Here is a 15,182-nt window from a genome sequence, read left to right as displayed (position 1 = left end):
ACAAACATCCCAAAAAGTGTTTCTTTCACTCTTTGCAGATGATATTCAAATACGTTTCTATGAAGAGGACGAGAATGGAGGTATGTGGGAAGGCTTTGGAGACTTTTCTCCTACAGATGTACATAGACAGGTAAGTAACAGAGCATTTGTCATTTGTAAATGATTTTCTCATCTCTGGGAGGATGATATTATTATATTAGGATTATATTATCATTAATAAATTAGGTGAAAGCATCTGTATTATGTACTAACCTTGTCTTTTGTTGATTACTGCCTAATAATACTACAATCTTAATTGTTCTTTAAAGACATACATTAGGTAACTAGGCAGGTTAGGAATACAGTGCGAGGAAACTGGAAAACAGACCCATTGCTTTAACATGCAGCAGTGTAAGTTGGGATAGGATATATAAAAAGCTCTTAGAGCTCCTGTGAACACACTGAGAAAGCCACAGAATACAGGTGCTAAATGATGAGGGGACAGACAATGCAGTACTAACATAAGTGATGTGGTGATACTTTACATGGTAGTTCTGTCTTTCCCAAAAGGCTTTAGGACTCAAACTCAAAAGTGCAACTGGAAACTAAAATGGAAGTTAATTGTTGTAGCAGCCTTTTGCTAAAAATTTTTACCTCCTAAGCTGTGAACCAATTCCTACAAAATTAACACAAATGTAAAAGCAAAGTTATCAAACCCCATGCTCCATGATAGATGTGCTTATCATTGTTTCCTTCACAGTTTGCTATTGTTTTCAAAACACCCAAGTATCGAGATGTCAATATTACAAAGCCAGCATCTGTATTTGTACAGCTGCGTAGGAAATCTGATCTGGAAACAAGCGAACCAAAGCCTTTTCTCTACTATCCGGAAATCAAAGGTAACTTATTAAATGTTTTATATATTGGAAGCAGAAACTGCGGAGTCCCTAGGAATGCTTTTAGTAAGATAGAATTTTTTGGATGAGGGATTTTTCTTTTGTATTTGTTACTTTTAGAAAATAGGATATTTCCCTTCTTGTTTTGTGCAGAGCTAATATGAAAAGTGGTAGCTCTATAATGGGTTTGTACGTTTTTTGTTGGACTGGTAGGCAGTAAATCAAGTCTTTTCCTAGTGAGACTTACTCCCTGGAAGTTTCCTATATGCACGCATGCCTGTCCATACAGCAGATGGCACTCTCTTCTCTGAGTTTCTGCAAAATAATATCTGAGGACATGTTACTGTCAGTACTTTCATTTGAAACCTTAAACCAAAGACTGGTTGGTATCTGGCGGAAAAGGTACGTATTTTGCAGTTCTTTTCCTTTTACCATCATGCCTAAGAGTTTCACCGATGTTTTTGAATTTTCTGATTGCCTGTACTAGTCACATAAGCCCAAGGCACTTTTTGTGAGAGCAGGGAAAGTGATGTTTCAATCTCTTGTATTAAAATGTTAGTCACTTAGCAGAAATAGAATAGCTGGCATCAGACCAGCTTCCTAAGTTGTTAGTGAAAAGTTTAATTAGCAGATCTGTGCCCTTTAAAGTCTACTTTTGAAATATTTGATGTGAATAGCAGCAGCAGTCATGGATTTGAATATCAATAATGTTAATGATACAGAAATGCATTGAGACCCAAGTCAGAATTGGTGTTTCATTGTACTAAGACAATAAGCCTTCTGCTTAACGGTTTTACCTGCCTAGTGCTGAACTTTCAGAGCTGTGTTGAAATCAACACCCTCTCAAACTCTCTAAAATATGTGTGCCATTGTAATGGACTAAGGACAGCTAAGGAGAGAGGGGTGGTAGTTGATGTCTAAGTGAATCTACTTTATGTCTGTTATAATAAAATAGCAGAAAGCGTGCATTAAAAAAAACTTCCAGAGTTGTTGTGGGATTTTTGTATCAGTAATGATTTCAGGAGTCTTTTGCACAAGTTTTCTGGTAGTGAGGCATACAATTGCAGAACAAAGTTACCAGATTTAAAGCAAACCTCTTTTACATGCCTCTTAACAATGTTGAATTAATTTTACTCCATTATGTGCATTTTTGAATACCCTACACAACCAAATCATGAAATTACCCTTTAGGGACTGTTTTTTTTTCCCCTTGTTGCAAGTGTTCACACAAACTTAGACACGTGTATATGGATTTTTTGTTTGTTTCTCTGACTAGATTGCTCTCTAGAGTTTTCTCTCCTCGTCAGTGTGAGTATGCCTGGTGTGTGCATGCATACATACTTACAGATCATGTATGCCTGGAAATAATGCACTTGTACTTTTCAGTGTACTGTTTCATGTATTCAGCTATCTCATTTGATGCACTGACTGATGTGCCTGTGCATGAAATTTCTTCTTGTTATATGGCTGTTGAAAACTACTAGATTGTTTAATAAACGAAGGATATTTTGTTCTTACCTCAGCAGTTCTACTGGATTTTAACCTCTATAATGTTTGTATCCCTATTTTTGTATCTCTTATCATGAAATTTTCACTTTCCCCAGTCACTGGGATACTTCTTTAAATATTTGTGTTTTGCTTTTCAGGGCAACTAAGTATTATTTTGTACTTGCACCTTTTTTTTTTTTTTTTCCCTACCGTGGCTCAGCATGGTTTGACAGTATTATGTCCTGCCTGGAAATAAGCAATCTTTATTCTGGTGTGAGCAGAATGCACCTGACATAACTGAAAAGACCATGCAAGCCTGAGCAATGCTGATGGTCTGGCTGGGGACTTGGCACTAGATTGTTTCTCACAGGGATTCTAATTGCTCCATTACATACAAAGTTGTTCTGTTGTTTGGAGCTGGAAGAGTGTTGACTCTTCTATAGTACTCTGCATTTTCCTTTATAAACTAATAAACTTTAGTAATGGTTTCTGTATAGACATCCTGTTCTGTGTGTGGCCACTAGTAAAAGTGATTCCTTGCCTATTCCTTCTAACCTAGACAAAGAAGAAGTGCAAAGGAAGCGACAGAAGCTCATGCCAAACTTCTCTGATGGCTATGGTGGAGGCAGTGGCACAGGAGGTGGTGGCATGTATGGAGGGGGAGGTGGCGGTCCTGGCTCAGGTAAGGCAGCAGTTTTGGGTGAAGAGGGGAGGAGGTTCTACTTTGAGAGCAGGACAGATGTTTATTCTGATTTTTAAAAAGTGCTGAGGATTTCATCGTTGTCTAGGTAGATGAGACCTGACTCTCCTGTCTTTGTACCAGTGTTACACTCATTTCAGTTAAGCATCTCCTTGTTTTCTAAATATTTCAAAAGTTCATTTGCTTTCCTGCTTGGATATAAGGCTTCTTGTCATCCTTGAAGCTCTAAGTAACAGATAACACCGTTCCAGTTGAGGGAGTCTGAGTCAGGAATCCATCATACCTTAGCCTTGTTGCTTCCTAGGACCTTGAAGGCACTGTAATTCATGGGACAGCTCAACTAAGTACCATCTTTGATGCTTAAAATTAAACAGGTTCTTAATTATTTCTGGGACCAGGAGTGTAATTTGTTAAATTAACCCTGTTAGTGCAAAGAACTATTAAAAAATTTGAGTTTTCTGCTGTGCTCTATCTGTTGAAGCCAGAGCATATTTGACATGCAGGATCATAAGAGCATTGCTTTGATTCTTGCAGCAGAGCATTAAAAACCTGTAGATCAGCAAATGTCATCTGAACTACACTATCTTTGCAACCTTTTTTTTTGAGCAGGGAACAGAGCAGCAGTTTTCAAATTGCTACATGCTTTGCTAACAGCGTATCTATAACATAACACCAGAATACAAATTTGTTGTAATCACAAAGATTTGAAAGCAGAAGGGTAGCTTGTGAAGTCTCAGCAGAGTTTTAGATGAAGCATACTAGTGATAATACATCTGTGTGGTCTTGTGGATGGTAGGATAGAGAGTGTAACTAGCCAAACATCTAGAATTTCTTTGGATTTTTGAGGGCATGGGGGACAGTTCACCTTCAGTTTGGTAATTTTTTTTTAGTAGGATGGAATATAGCAGAAGGTATGTAGGATACAAAATTTCAGTTCTTTAGGTTCAGTGTTCTTCTAGATGGTGTTTTGGTTGCTTTAGGGTGTAATTTTTAATCTTTTTCCTTTCTTTAGGGTTCAGTTACCCTTCATATGGATACTCTGCTTTTGGAGGGATGCATTTCCACCCTGGCACAACAAAGTCCAATGCTGGAATGAAACATGGTAACAGTAAAAATGTTGCCCTTGCAACAGATGAATTGTTTGACCATCTTTATTTTCTTTAAGCTATCAGTTTGAAGTGTCATGCAGGTCTAGCAAGTGTGCTGGGGAGGGTTTGGTTGTTGGGTTTTGTTTCATTAGAATTGGTCTCTTTTTAGAGCCTCTGGCAGCAGAGGGGTTTGTGTAGGTTACTGCCCTGCTTCTTTTTTAAGGTATACTGGGAGAGAATTAAAGCTGTGTGCATATGTTTTTTTACTGCTAACTCCAAAGAAGCAGTCACCAAAATGCCTCCATATGCCTTCTATGTTCAATGTATGTTTCAAGCAACAGCCCTTTTGCTTGCTTGAACATACTGATTACAGGTGACCGAAGGACTAGACCAGAGAAAAGGTGTCTTCCTTTGTTGCCACAGTCTGGTACTACACACTAGCCCAGAGAAATAACATAAAAGTCAATGGAAAAGATTGAATTAATAATAAGGGCTTTCCTGGCTTCCTAAAACAGGGAAGTAATTTAAAATCTACATGTTGAATATTCTGTAGTTATTTCCAAAGTCTCAGGGATGGATTTGCTGTCAGAAAAATGGAAGTAAATCTGAATTATTCTACTAGATTTCCTGGGAATACTTCATACTTGTGTTCTTGTACCACAAAAAGAGAGGTATATCTGTTGTTTTATATAACAGTTTATCCTTAAAGCAGAGGCTGTCAAAAACATAACATCACTTTAGAGCAAGTTACATTGCTATGACTGTCCATGTGTGTTGGCATCTGGAGTGTTATGATTCATGAGTGTTTAATGATGACACCTATATGTAAATTTCTGGTTTGAGTTCTTTAGAGTTTGGTTTTGGCTAGTTGAGCTTTATCACTTGCATAAAAAAGCAGCAGTATTGGACACTAATGATACTAATTTTTGTTTGAAGGACTATCAAATAGCACAGCTGAACAAGATGGGAAGAGCTCTGATAAACAGAGTGACAAACGGGATGTGAAACACAACGTGGAAGTGGAAACTCTGGAGAAGAATGAGTGCAGAACCTCTGGTGATGAGAAGGAGGATGTTTCTTCCTGTAAAACTGAAGTAACTGAAGCAGATTGCAGGTGGCAGGGTAAGTGAACAAGTAAATGCATTTAGGGCAGATCAAACTGCAGTATGGGCAAAGTGGCTGTTAAAGGCCTGGAGGCTCCATAAATGTCAGCTTGGGTTTTCAAAATATGATGATGCCTCCTGGAGGAAACGGGAGGAATTCCATTTCCCCCGAATCTCTCTCTGTAGGTAATCTTCCACTTTTGTACTGCCGCTGAGCAACTGAGCTTCTGCTTGTCATGCAAGAAGAGATAGCTCAAACCCACTGAGCACACGTAGCTCTGCTTTATAATAAACCTGTATGAGAAACAGTGAAAGCAGTGAAGGCACGTGGAATGCAATTCAGCAGTTGACTTGGCTTTTCTGGATTGCTGTGATTGTTGCAGTAGTTCTTTCCTGTAATTCTACTGTTAAATTGGATGCAAAGTAATGTTACGGGTTTGAACTTAAAATGTAAACATATGTGACACATACACGGTAAAACAACACTGTTGGGTAGCAAAGTCTTATACATCAAACAAAACAGGAGGAAGGCAAGAGTAGTCAGTAGAAATGGTTTAGTGGTGGAGTTGTAGAATACATGAAGACTACAGATCACCCTTTCCCAGACGGTAAGACTTCCTTTTCTTGGATTGTTTTTTAAAAGAGTTGATGGCCACTTTTTTAAAGTATTTGAGTAGTCATGCTTCTCATAAAATTAAAAGCAGCTGTTGGACTAGAGAGGCAGGGTAGTGGTAGGAATTGAACAGGAGGGAAGGGAATTCTTTGTTCTTGGCTTCTACCAAATGCAGTGTGATCTAGACCACTTCCGTTGTTCCCTCTTGGTCAGGGAAGAGGGCACATTATCTTGTGTGTATCAGCCCTGTGTGACACTTGCTATTAACAGCCCTAGAAACTGTGGCTTGGGAAACCAAAGCCACGTAGCATGTGGGTTGTAGTTGTAAAAACCTCCAAGGTGTATAGCTTCTTGTGATCTGAGAAACAGACGCTGCTCCTGAGAAAATCTGAAGAACTTGTTTGCAAGGTTGTGATAAATCCCGTGACTGATTCAGAGAGCAAAATCTTTTGCTGGTATCTGAAGAAATAATAATGTCCATGGAGCAGTCACAAAGGAGGGGCCTGAATTATTGACCTGGTTTCTGAGTAGTGAACATTGTAGGCAGGAAGTTGACTGTTTATCAGTTGTAATGGCATGAGGAGAGGCAATCTGAAGATCCGGATTATATGAAGAATAGATGCAGAACAACAGACACTATGAAATAGCTACTGTAGGTTTAGAACATTTGCGTATTAGACTAAAATATGCGGTCTTATAGTATTTTGAAGGGTATCTTTTTTGTGTGCTTGATACAGGAAACCAGAGAGTTCTAGCATCCAGGTTTTTGGTCTTTGGAAATCTCTGTAACGAGAAGAGACTGAGTTGCTGAACACTTTTTACCCTGGATACGTATCCTGAACATAACATCTGTTTAAGGCTATTATTTAGCGATAAGAGGTGAATAGCAAATATCGATGTATCGGCCTGGGCATATGGTACAGGAACTACAGTGAGATATTGGATAGAACAATAAACTTTGTGGATCGTTGAGTAGGTCTTTCGCTTACAGAAATTATGTATTCCTGTTCATCAGGAATACCCTTCTGACCCAGTCTGAATGCCTGGTTTTGTATAGATGGAAATCCTGCGTATTCTCTCCGTACGTTTACTTTAAATGACAAAGTCTGGTTTATTGGTTTGCTCTTAGTATTGCCAACTTTACAAGGTTTTATAGAAACATGAAACTGTCAGAATACAGGCTGGTTTCAGATGATACTGCTTCCCAGAATGACAAGTGTGGTTTGAAAGTTCAGCTGTTTCATTTTTGTTAGTTTCTTATACAGAACCACAAAGGTATTGATGGAGAAGCTACAGTGACTTTTTTTCCACAAATTAGTTTCTTTTCTCCCCTTTCTCCTTTTTGCCTCCCCACCATGACAAATTCTGCTTTTTGCTCAGTGGTTGTACATTTTATAAATCTAAGATAAGGATACTACAAATACTAAGCATGGTAAGCTAGAATGTTTTAATCAGGTGAACAGACTCTCTGCGCTGCTGTTGTAAAGCAGAAGAGACTGCATGGTTTGAGTCAGAGAGGGTGCACAAAGCCCTGCAGTAATTCCATATCTGTTCTCTGAGTTTCTGTGCAATATTTGACAGGTCACTTGGGCTTCTTGAGCCTCAGTTTCCTCAGGCTTCTTGTGCCTCGGTTTCTTCAAGTCTAAACTACTCAGAATTGCATGGGCCATTCTTTTAAGTGCTCTTTATGGATACGAGTCCTTAGATGTTGCTTGTATCTAAGCAAATCCAAGTTCCTGCTCCTTTTGTCTCATTACACAGAAGTGCACATCAGTACAATTAATTCAGTACCACTCAAACTAAAGGGAGCTTCCAGAATTTGACTGTTCTCAGGATTCCTGCTGCCTGAATGCTCAGCATGCATCAGGTTTTTCTTCCAAGGGACCCGTTCCCTTTATCCTTACCTCTCAGGAGTAATTAGCAACCTGTCTCAGTGAATCAGTAAATAATGCTTGGTGGTCTGCACATCGTATTTCTTTGGCAGCACAGATGCCTGTCAAAAGAAGGTGGTCTTGCAAGGAAGACAGCTGAACTGATGAAGACAAAACTCTGTGTTGCAGATGGTCTGTTCCTGGAGAAGGCCATGCAGCTTGCCAAGCATCACTGCAATGCTCTCTTTGACTACGCTGTAACTGGAGATGTGAAGATGCTGTTGGCTGTTCAGCGCCATCTCACTGCTGTCCAGGATGATAATGGAGACAAGTAAGTTGTTCTGTACTTACTGGGTTGAAAGTCATGTTTTTGATGGCGGAATGCCGCAGTCCCCTGCAGGTGCAGATCATGGATTGCAGCACTGCTTTAATGAAATAAATACTGTTCTCCTTTGTTTTGTTTGGGAGATGTACAGCTGTGGTTTAGACATTTTTGTTGCATTTGCAGAAAAGTCATTCACACCACAAAGTTCATTGATCCAGTACTGGTCAGAAAATAATACTGTTATAGAGTGTATGATGAGCTTGTTGACTTTCTTTACTTAAATTCTTGACTGACCATGAAGTGCTGTGCTTGCATCATGATACACAGTTGATGGAGATCCTCAGCTTTGTGCTGGAGGAGAGTGCCTGCTTTTCATTCTATGCAAGTCCCTGAGTCTTCATAGGAAGCTTTAAGTTACAGATGCACTGGGAAATGTAGAAATAATAGCTGCTTTTCTCCCACTGACGCCAAGTTCTTCCCAGAGGATAGTATTTTGCTTTTGCTTACATCCGTACTGTGCTGTTGCTTTCCAAGACACTGCATGGATGTTTGTGGCAGACTTGCTAGTATTTGCTTATCAGTCCTTCAATAATGTGAGCTGGAATACAAATCCATTTTGTTCCTCTGCAGCAATGCAGATTATGTGGGATTTATGAGTGTGAAATACAGTGAGGAACTAATGAGGAGTAGTTATTTAAAAGCAAATTCAGCAGAAGTGGCTCTGAATGCATGCAAAGATAATCTCTTGAATAAGCAAGGGACGTTATCACATCCTCACTTTTTAGCTGACAGGCTTTGGGCAGGCCCTGTGCAATCACTTACATTTCCTTAAATTGCAGGGTTTTGTACAGTAGAAGCTATAAAGGCCTTAATGTGTTTGGCTAGATGGAAAATTACAAGGGACTGAGACATGCTATCCCACTGTTCGATTACTCTGTGAGAGGCTACTACCTTCACTACGTTCAGTAAAAACAGGCCTCAGATTACTGATAAACAGCATACACTAAGGACTCCAGAATCAGAGATAGCTACTTTACTTCCTTTGCTTTCCAGTTGGCAACCTGATGTCTGCTTTGAGGGAAGCAGGAATGCAAACAACAAAATCTGCTAGCACTTCGGACAATACAGCTTCTGTGTTGTAAAAAAAAAAGGCAGCAGTGGGTAGAGGAGTATTGAGCAAGTAGGACCTGCATTTAAATATCAATAAGGTGCCCCTCATATTTGGACTTTCAGGGCAATTCAGCAAAGTCAAAAATGCCTTTCAGAATGATGGTAGACAGTTGTTTTCTTTCTGGATCAAGAAGTACCTGCAAGTATGTGCAGCTCAAGCTCATGTCACCTTTTTCCTGGGATGGAATTTAGTCTGTGAGCATGTAATACATCTAAATTACTCTGCAGCTTTTTAACAAAGTTTTGGTGTCTGTCTTCCAGCTCTCTCACAGGAGCTGTTAAAAAAACCAAAAAACTTCAAAACTCATAAATCAATTTCCCTAATTTCCACTGTAATAATTAAAATTATATGGCAAAAATAAATTTTAAAAATTGCTTAAGCCTGAAGAAGTGTTGCTGTCAACAATTTTGCTCATCTTTCATCAAAGTAGTATGTAGGGAATGAAAATACCTTTCATGGGATCCTATGTTTTGCTTTATGGCTTTGAGACAAAATACACTAATTTGTGATTAGTGTATCTTTACAGTGGGCACTCAGTAGCTCCAGCTGTCACTGCATTTATACCAGTACCACCACTCTCTAGAAGCCTGATGGTGTTATGGTGCTCTGCCTCCACAGTTGTGCTGAAATGCATTTTTTGGATGTAGAACTATTTAAGAAATGGAATTTCATGGTCTAGTCAGCATGTCTTTACAGCATCACATGTAGTGGCAGGGTAAAATTAAAATACTTGCTACAGGAAAGAGAACTAAAGGCAGTAGAAGAGCAAATTTGGTTCTGAAGTGAGATTTGGAAATAAATGTCAGCATGACACAGCATAATGAGAAGCATGTACCAAGAGAGCACAGGAACAGCTCTTTGAACAGCACAGGAGAGTTGAAGGAGGTAAAGTGCCATGCCTGTAGCAGCATCCAGAACCAATAAAACAGACCCTTTGAGGCTGAGTTTGGTTTAGAAATATTTTTTTTTTTAATCTTTTAAAATTATCTTACGGTTTGAGTGCTTTCAGTCTCAATTTCAAGATGACTCTACACCCCAAATGTCAAGGAACTTCTTTTTATTTTTCTGATGAAAGTGTAGATCTGAGTTTATTCGCTTATTTCTGGAGAAGCATAACAAACACACCACCTGTCCTATGATGATATTCTGTGTCAGCAGCAATATGCTGAAAAGATGAGCCTAGAAGTTGTCCAGCATAAAGGGCATGACTTTGAAACGAAGTCTACAGGGAACAAGACAAATCAAGCTCTGTTGGAGAGGGGTGATGGGATTCACAACCTGCTTTTTTCCTGGTGTCATTTTTAAGTACAGCTGCTGTGGCTGGTGATGAAGGAGCTGTCTCTGGAGAAGAGCACAGGAAAGGCCGCTGCATTAACCCAGTAGAAGTGGCAAAGCATCTTGCTATGCAGAGTCACTCATGTCCCAAACCAAGTTTTTCCTTTGGCATGATGTCTCTGGCAACTGCTGCAAGTTCTGTGGCTGTTAAGTCACCAGACCTGGGTCCTTAGTCATTTTTCTGTTTGAAAATGAAGAAAAACCCACAGGTCTGGGGAAACCCCCAAGGGAAAATATGCTTTGGTGGCAGAAAGGCCTGTGGAAATTCTGAAGGAAAGTTTTGACAGTAAGAGGTGTTCATGTGCTGCATAATTCAAAACATGAAAAAAACAAAACAGCAAAGAATCTGGGGATTTCAACAAATTCTGAAACAACTATTTTGTGCTATAAAGTTTGTATTTATTAGACTAATAGTTAAGTTATGCTCAGAACCAGCAAAAGCCATCCTGAGTCTGCTTTTGTAATTGAAAGGTTAAACACAGTTAACTTCTGGCTAGCTTTTTTTAATGTTGGGATTCGTTTTAGGTGCTGATATTTAGTGCTGAAATCATGATCTCTAATAATCAACTGTTCATATCAGAATTCAGTCAGATCTACAGCAAAACTTTAGAATTTTTATAATAAACTTGAAAATAGTGTGAATTTGTTCATCTGTTTTTTTATTTGTTTCAGTGTCCTTCATTTAGCAATTATCCACCTTCATACTGAGCTGGTGAAAAACCTCTTGGAAGTGATACCTAATTTGAATTATAATGACATCATTAACATGAGAAACGACCTTTATCAGGTGCGCAGTTGTGGTGGTGTAAGTGTTGTTGATTGTTCAACCAGTAAAAAAGAAACTGCACAACTTTACGTCTGTCTTATTTTTCTGCGTTGGAATGACCCCAGATCAGACTGTAATGCAAAACCACAATGACATACTGTAAAGTGGTGGAGGAGCAGGAGCGTGTTTTCACTGTTTTAGTTCATCATTCCCCTTGATGTTAACAGAAACGTCTCCATGGATTAATCACAGAGCAGGCCAAAAATACAAAATTCTTCAGTTCATGTCTTCATTATTTGGCTTCTCTGTTATTAAACCAGTGACGTGGATTACAGTGTGCCAGCGCTGGGACCTCTTGACTGTTGTAACATAGGTTAACTCAGGATCATGAGTCAGTTGCTGCATCATCAGTTATCTACAGGCATGTGGAAGCTGTAACAAACTGTGTCCTTCTTACAGCTCAGATGATATTTGTGCCCATCACATGAGCACCAAGATTTTCCCTTTCATTTCTAGATTCACATTATAGCAAAACACAGAAAAGCCCATCCCCAGGTTTTTTACCTTAGTAGGATAAGAACTCTTAACTGTCAGGCACTGCCTCAGCTTCATTTGTGACAGAGTCTGAGCTATTTGTATTGTAACTCAGGCTTTAAAAAGAGCTGCGGAAACCTGCCTGGAGAATAACCTCTTCAGCTGTGCACCCCGTTCAGCTGTCCCAAAGGTAACCAGCTGGATGTTACGCAGGAGCACTCTGACATTTGTGTCATTTCTTTTGCTGTGAACAGTAGAGGCAGGTTTTTATTCTACCAGATAGTCCCAGAGAGTTTATTTTGACTTTTTTTTTTTTTTGTTCTCTTTTGCATTTCATTTTTACATTGATACAAAGCAATTTGAAATGTGGGGGCTGATGAAAGCAAGCAGAGGATTCTGAATTTAATTCTATGCCCTCTGTTTTCCAAAAACAGGAAGAAAAGCTGTGTTCCACACAAGAAATTAATCTCTTAAATGCCAGGACCTCTACAGCTATTCCTACCTTCTACTTAAAACTCAAGCCAGTGGTGGGAGGGAATGTAGGCTTGGGCTAGAATTTTCCTTCTGTACGGATATACCGAATGTTGAATCGTACATGTACCTTTATAGCTTCAGTAATAAATTGCAAATATGTTGACAAATCTATTGACAAACACAAGCTTATTGTACAGAGCTAGAATTAGTCCTTTTTTGTAGTCTGCTGTTAATATAAGGGTAATGATAGGGAGATGGAATTCTGTGCAATTTTTCAATTATTTTAGTGTTGGAAATGTGATTACCTAAACCATACTGAAATGCTTAGTTTAAATACTTGCGTTTCTCAGTATGTTCTACATGCTGCTGTTCACTGGCAAGACTGTCAAGAATGCAGTATACAATGAACCTTTGGAAATACTTGAAAGCCTCTCGTGCTGCTGGTGTCTCTGCACAGAAACAGAGAACATGCAAAGAGAATCAGCTAGCTAGACACGCCCTGTGTGAATGCAGTCGTTCTGTGCTTTAACAAATGCACGGAACAGCAGGATTTTCTTCTTTTCTGTGCACTCATTTTGAGGCATAAGGAAAAATCCCAGGCCAGTGGTTGCAGACTTCCTATTCAGGAGCAAAACTAGAGCATTGGTCAGTGCCAAAGGCAGATGTGAGCAGCCCCTGGGAAGTGCATGTGCTGCCTCTGTGGCATGGACATGGCCATGGGGCAGCTGGAAGCAGGGTTGCACTGTCTGGGGGGCACAGGGATTATCTCATTTCCTCAGCCCCTTCCACCCGCAAGGCTCAAATAGTCAGGTCAGTGCCCTGGCTTACAGAGAAGGCAGCATCTTCGTTCCTCCCAAAGTCCAACTGCTGATGCTCACAAGGCAGCTTTTATTTTCAGTAAGTAGAAACTTTGCAGTAAAAAAAAAATGTACACATAAGCAAGCTTTTAATTTCTCTTAGCTTTAGAGTAACATCATCTCACACTAGAAGCTTTTATGGGTTTAAGAGACTTCTGTAAAAGTGATGTAGCTGTTGCTTATCTTTTCATGGCTTGCTTCTGTCACTTCTAGACCCCCTTGCACCTGGCAGTAATCACAAAGCAGGAAGAGGTGGTAGAAGACTTGCTGAAGGCTGGAGCAGATGTCAGCCTTCTGGATCGCCATGGTAATTCTGTCTTACATTTAGCTGCTACTGAAGGAGATGACAAGATTTTGAGTCTACTCCTCAAGCATAAGAAGATAACGCCAATGGTCAACCTTTCCAATGGTGAAGGTATGTAAAGATAATGGCTCTATTTTACATTTACCTGCTGGACAAGCACACCTCAGTTCTGCCCACACAGTCTTTCTGCACAGGTAGATACAGACCTTGGAAATAGCATCTTTCCCTATTTTGCATATGCTGTCCTTGGCTTTTATATTCCTGCACTCACAGATGAGAGAACACAGACATGTAGTTTTTCTGGTTATACAGAACATAGTGGTAAAAAGCCACATGACACTGCATGGATTTGAATTTTTCTTACTGTACATTCTCTTTAATCTCAAAACTTCAAGCACTGAGTTCCTCCTGAGATACCTTATGCAACCACTGATTTTTTTTTTTTTTTAAATCCCCCCAGAAGAAAATCTTTTCTCCTCCTCTCTAGTGAATGAAATCCCCTAGAAATAACTTCTGGACCACTGTCGAGTTTCATATCTGGTACTTCGTGACCATACAGAATTAGAACCTATAAAATAACCACAAAGACACAATTTTCCCGTTTTCCAATGGCACATGTCATTTGAATTTAGTACTCCTCTCTAACAGATTCTAAAATGTCTGACCTAAAAATGTCATTCTGGGATTCAAAAAACTGTGTTAACTTCCTCAGAGAAAGAAGGGGGGTCTTGTTTAGTTGGTTTGGGGTTGGGTTTTGTTTTGTTTGTTCTTTAAATACGAGTCTTTATTATTCTGAGCTGATGCAGGTAATCTTGAGGTGATAGGGGCAGTGTGACCTTACGGGAGGATAATACCAAAATATACCAATTATTCTCCAGACTGTTTCTAGAAGAGATGTTCAGTAGCAAATGGGGCCAGTGCAGGGTACCTACTCGTTCAGTATCGAGATGCAAATTTTCTTTTTAAGGCTACTCTCCTTTGAGGCAAAGAGATGCTCTTTAGTTCCTGCCTTCTGTTCCACCTCGTAATCTACTGGGGTTTTATTGTTTGTTTTGGTTTGGGGTTTGTTTGGTTTGGGTTTTTTTTGGCATGGCTTTGACTTGCCATCAGTAACACAACTAGTTCCAATTTATGCACAAAGAACACTTTTATTAAAACCATCTTCTAGTGTATAAGCAGGCAAAATAAGTTACTTCTGCTCAGATAACTACAGTAACTCTCATTTTGCAATTCTCATAGATGCAGCCACTTCAAAACTCATTACTCTTACATTTCTGTCTTTTTCAATATTAATGCACATGATGAATGGGTTTTGTTTTGTGTAGGTCTCAGTGCAATTCACATGGTGGTGATAGCAAATAGCATGTCCTGCCTCAAACAGCTGATTGCTGCTGGAGTTAACGTCAATGCTCAGGAACAAAAATCTGGACGAACTGCATTGCATTTAGCTGTTGAGCAAGAGAACATCCCTTTGGCAGGCTGCCTTCTGCTTGAGGTAAAGGCAGAATCTCTTTCTTCCAGGTCTTTTCACTTACTTTAAAACTCTCGAAAATCCTTTAGTGCTTCAGAGGAGCATAAGGGCGGGCTTTTTCCTGTTTATTGACTTGATTACTTAAATTGGTTTAATGGAAAAATCATTGCTGTTATTCATTATTGCTTGTTCAGCACTACTAGGGAA

The 15,182-nt window shown here is 39.5% G+C and overlaps 1 protein-coding gene across 3 annotated transcripts in view; it reads left to right on the top strand.

Annotated features, from left to right (window-relative positions):
• Positions 1-15,182, top strand: part of NFKB1 (nuclear factor kappa B subunit 1) — a 58,284-nt gene that overhangs the window by 36,476 nt on the left and 6,626 nt on the right. For all 3 annotated transcript variants that reach the window (XM_026848218.1, XM_026848216.1, XM_026848217.1), the window contains 9 exons: positions 39-130; positions 740-878; positions 2,923-3,045; positions 4,076-4,165; positions 5,088-5,273; positions 7,928-8,069; positions 11,242-11,356; positions 13,414-13,615; positions 14,830-14,999. In XM_026848218.1, coding sequence (XP_026704019.1) covers positions 39-130; positions 740-878; positions 2,923-3,045; positions 4,076-4,165; positions 5,088-5,273; positions 7,928-8,069; positions 11,242-11,356; positions 13,414-13,615; positions 14,830-14,999 — 1,259 coding nt within the window. The remainder of the gene's footprint in view (positions 1-38; positions 131-739; positions 879-2,922; positions 3,046-4,075; positions 4,166-5,087; positions 5,274-7,927; positions 8,070-11,241; positions 11,357-13,413; positions 13,616-14,829; positions 15,000-15,182) is intronic.

Source organism: Athene cunicularia (genome assembly GCF_003259725.1).
Source record: "Athene cunicularia isolate RWA chromosome 4 unlocalized genomic scaffold, athCun1 chr4_part2, whole genome shotgun sequence".
Taxonomy (NCBI): Eukaryota; Metazoa; Chordata; class Aves; order Strigiformes; family Strigidae; genus Athene; species Athene cunicularia.
Note: the sequence above shows the minus strand (reverse complement) of the source record. Positions and strands in the feature narration are given on the sequence as shown.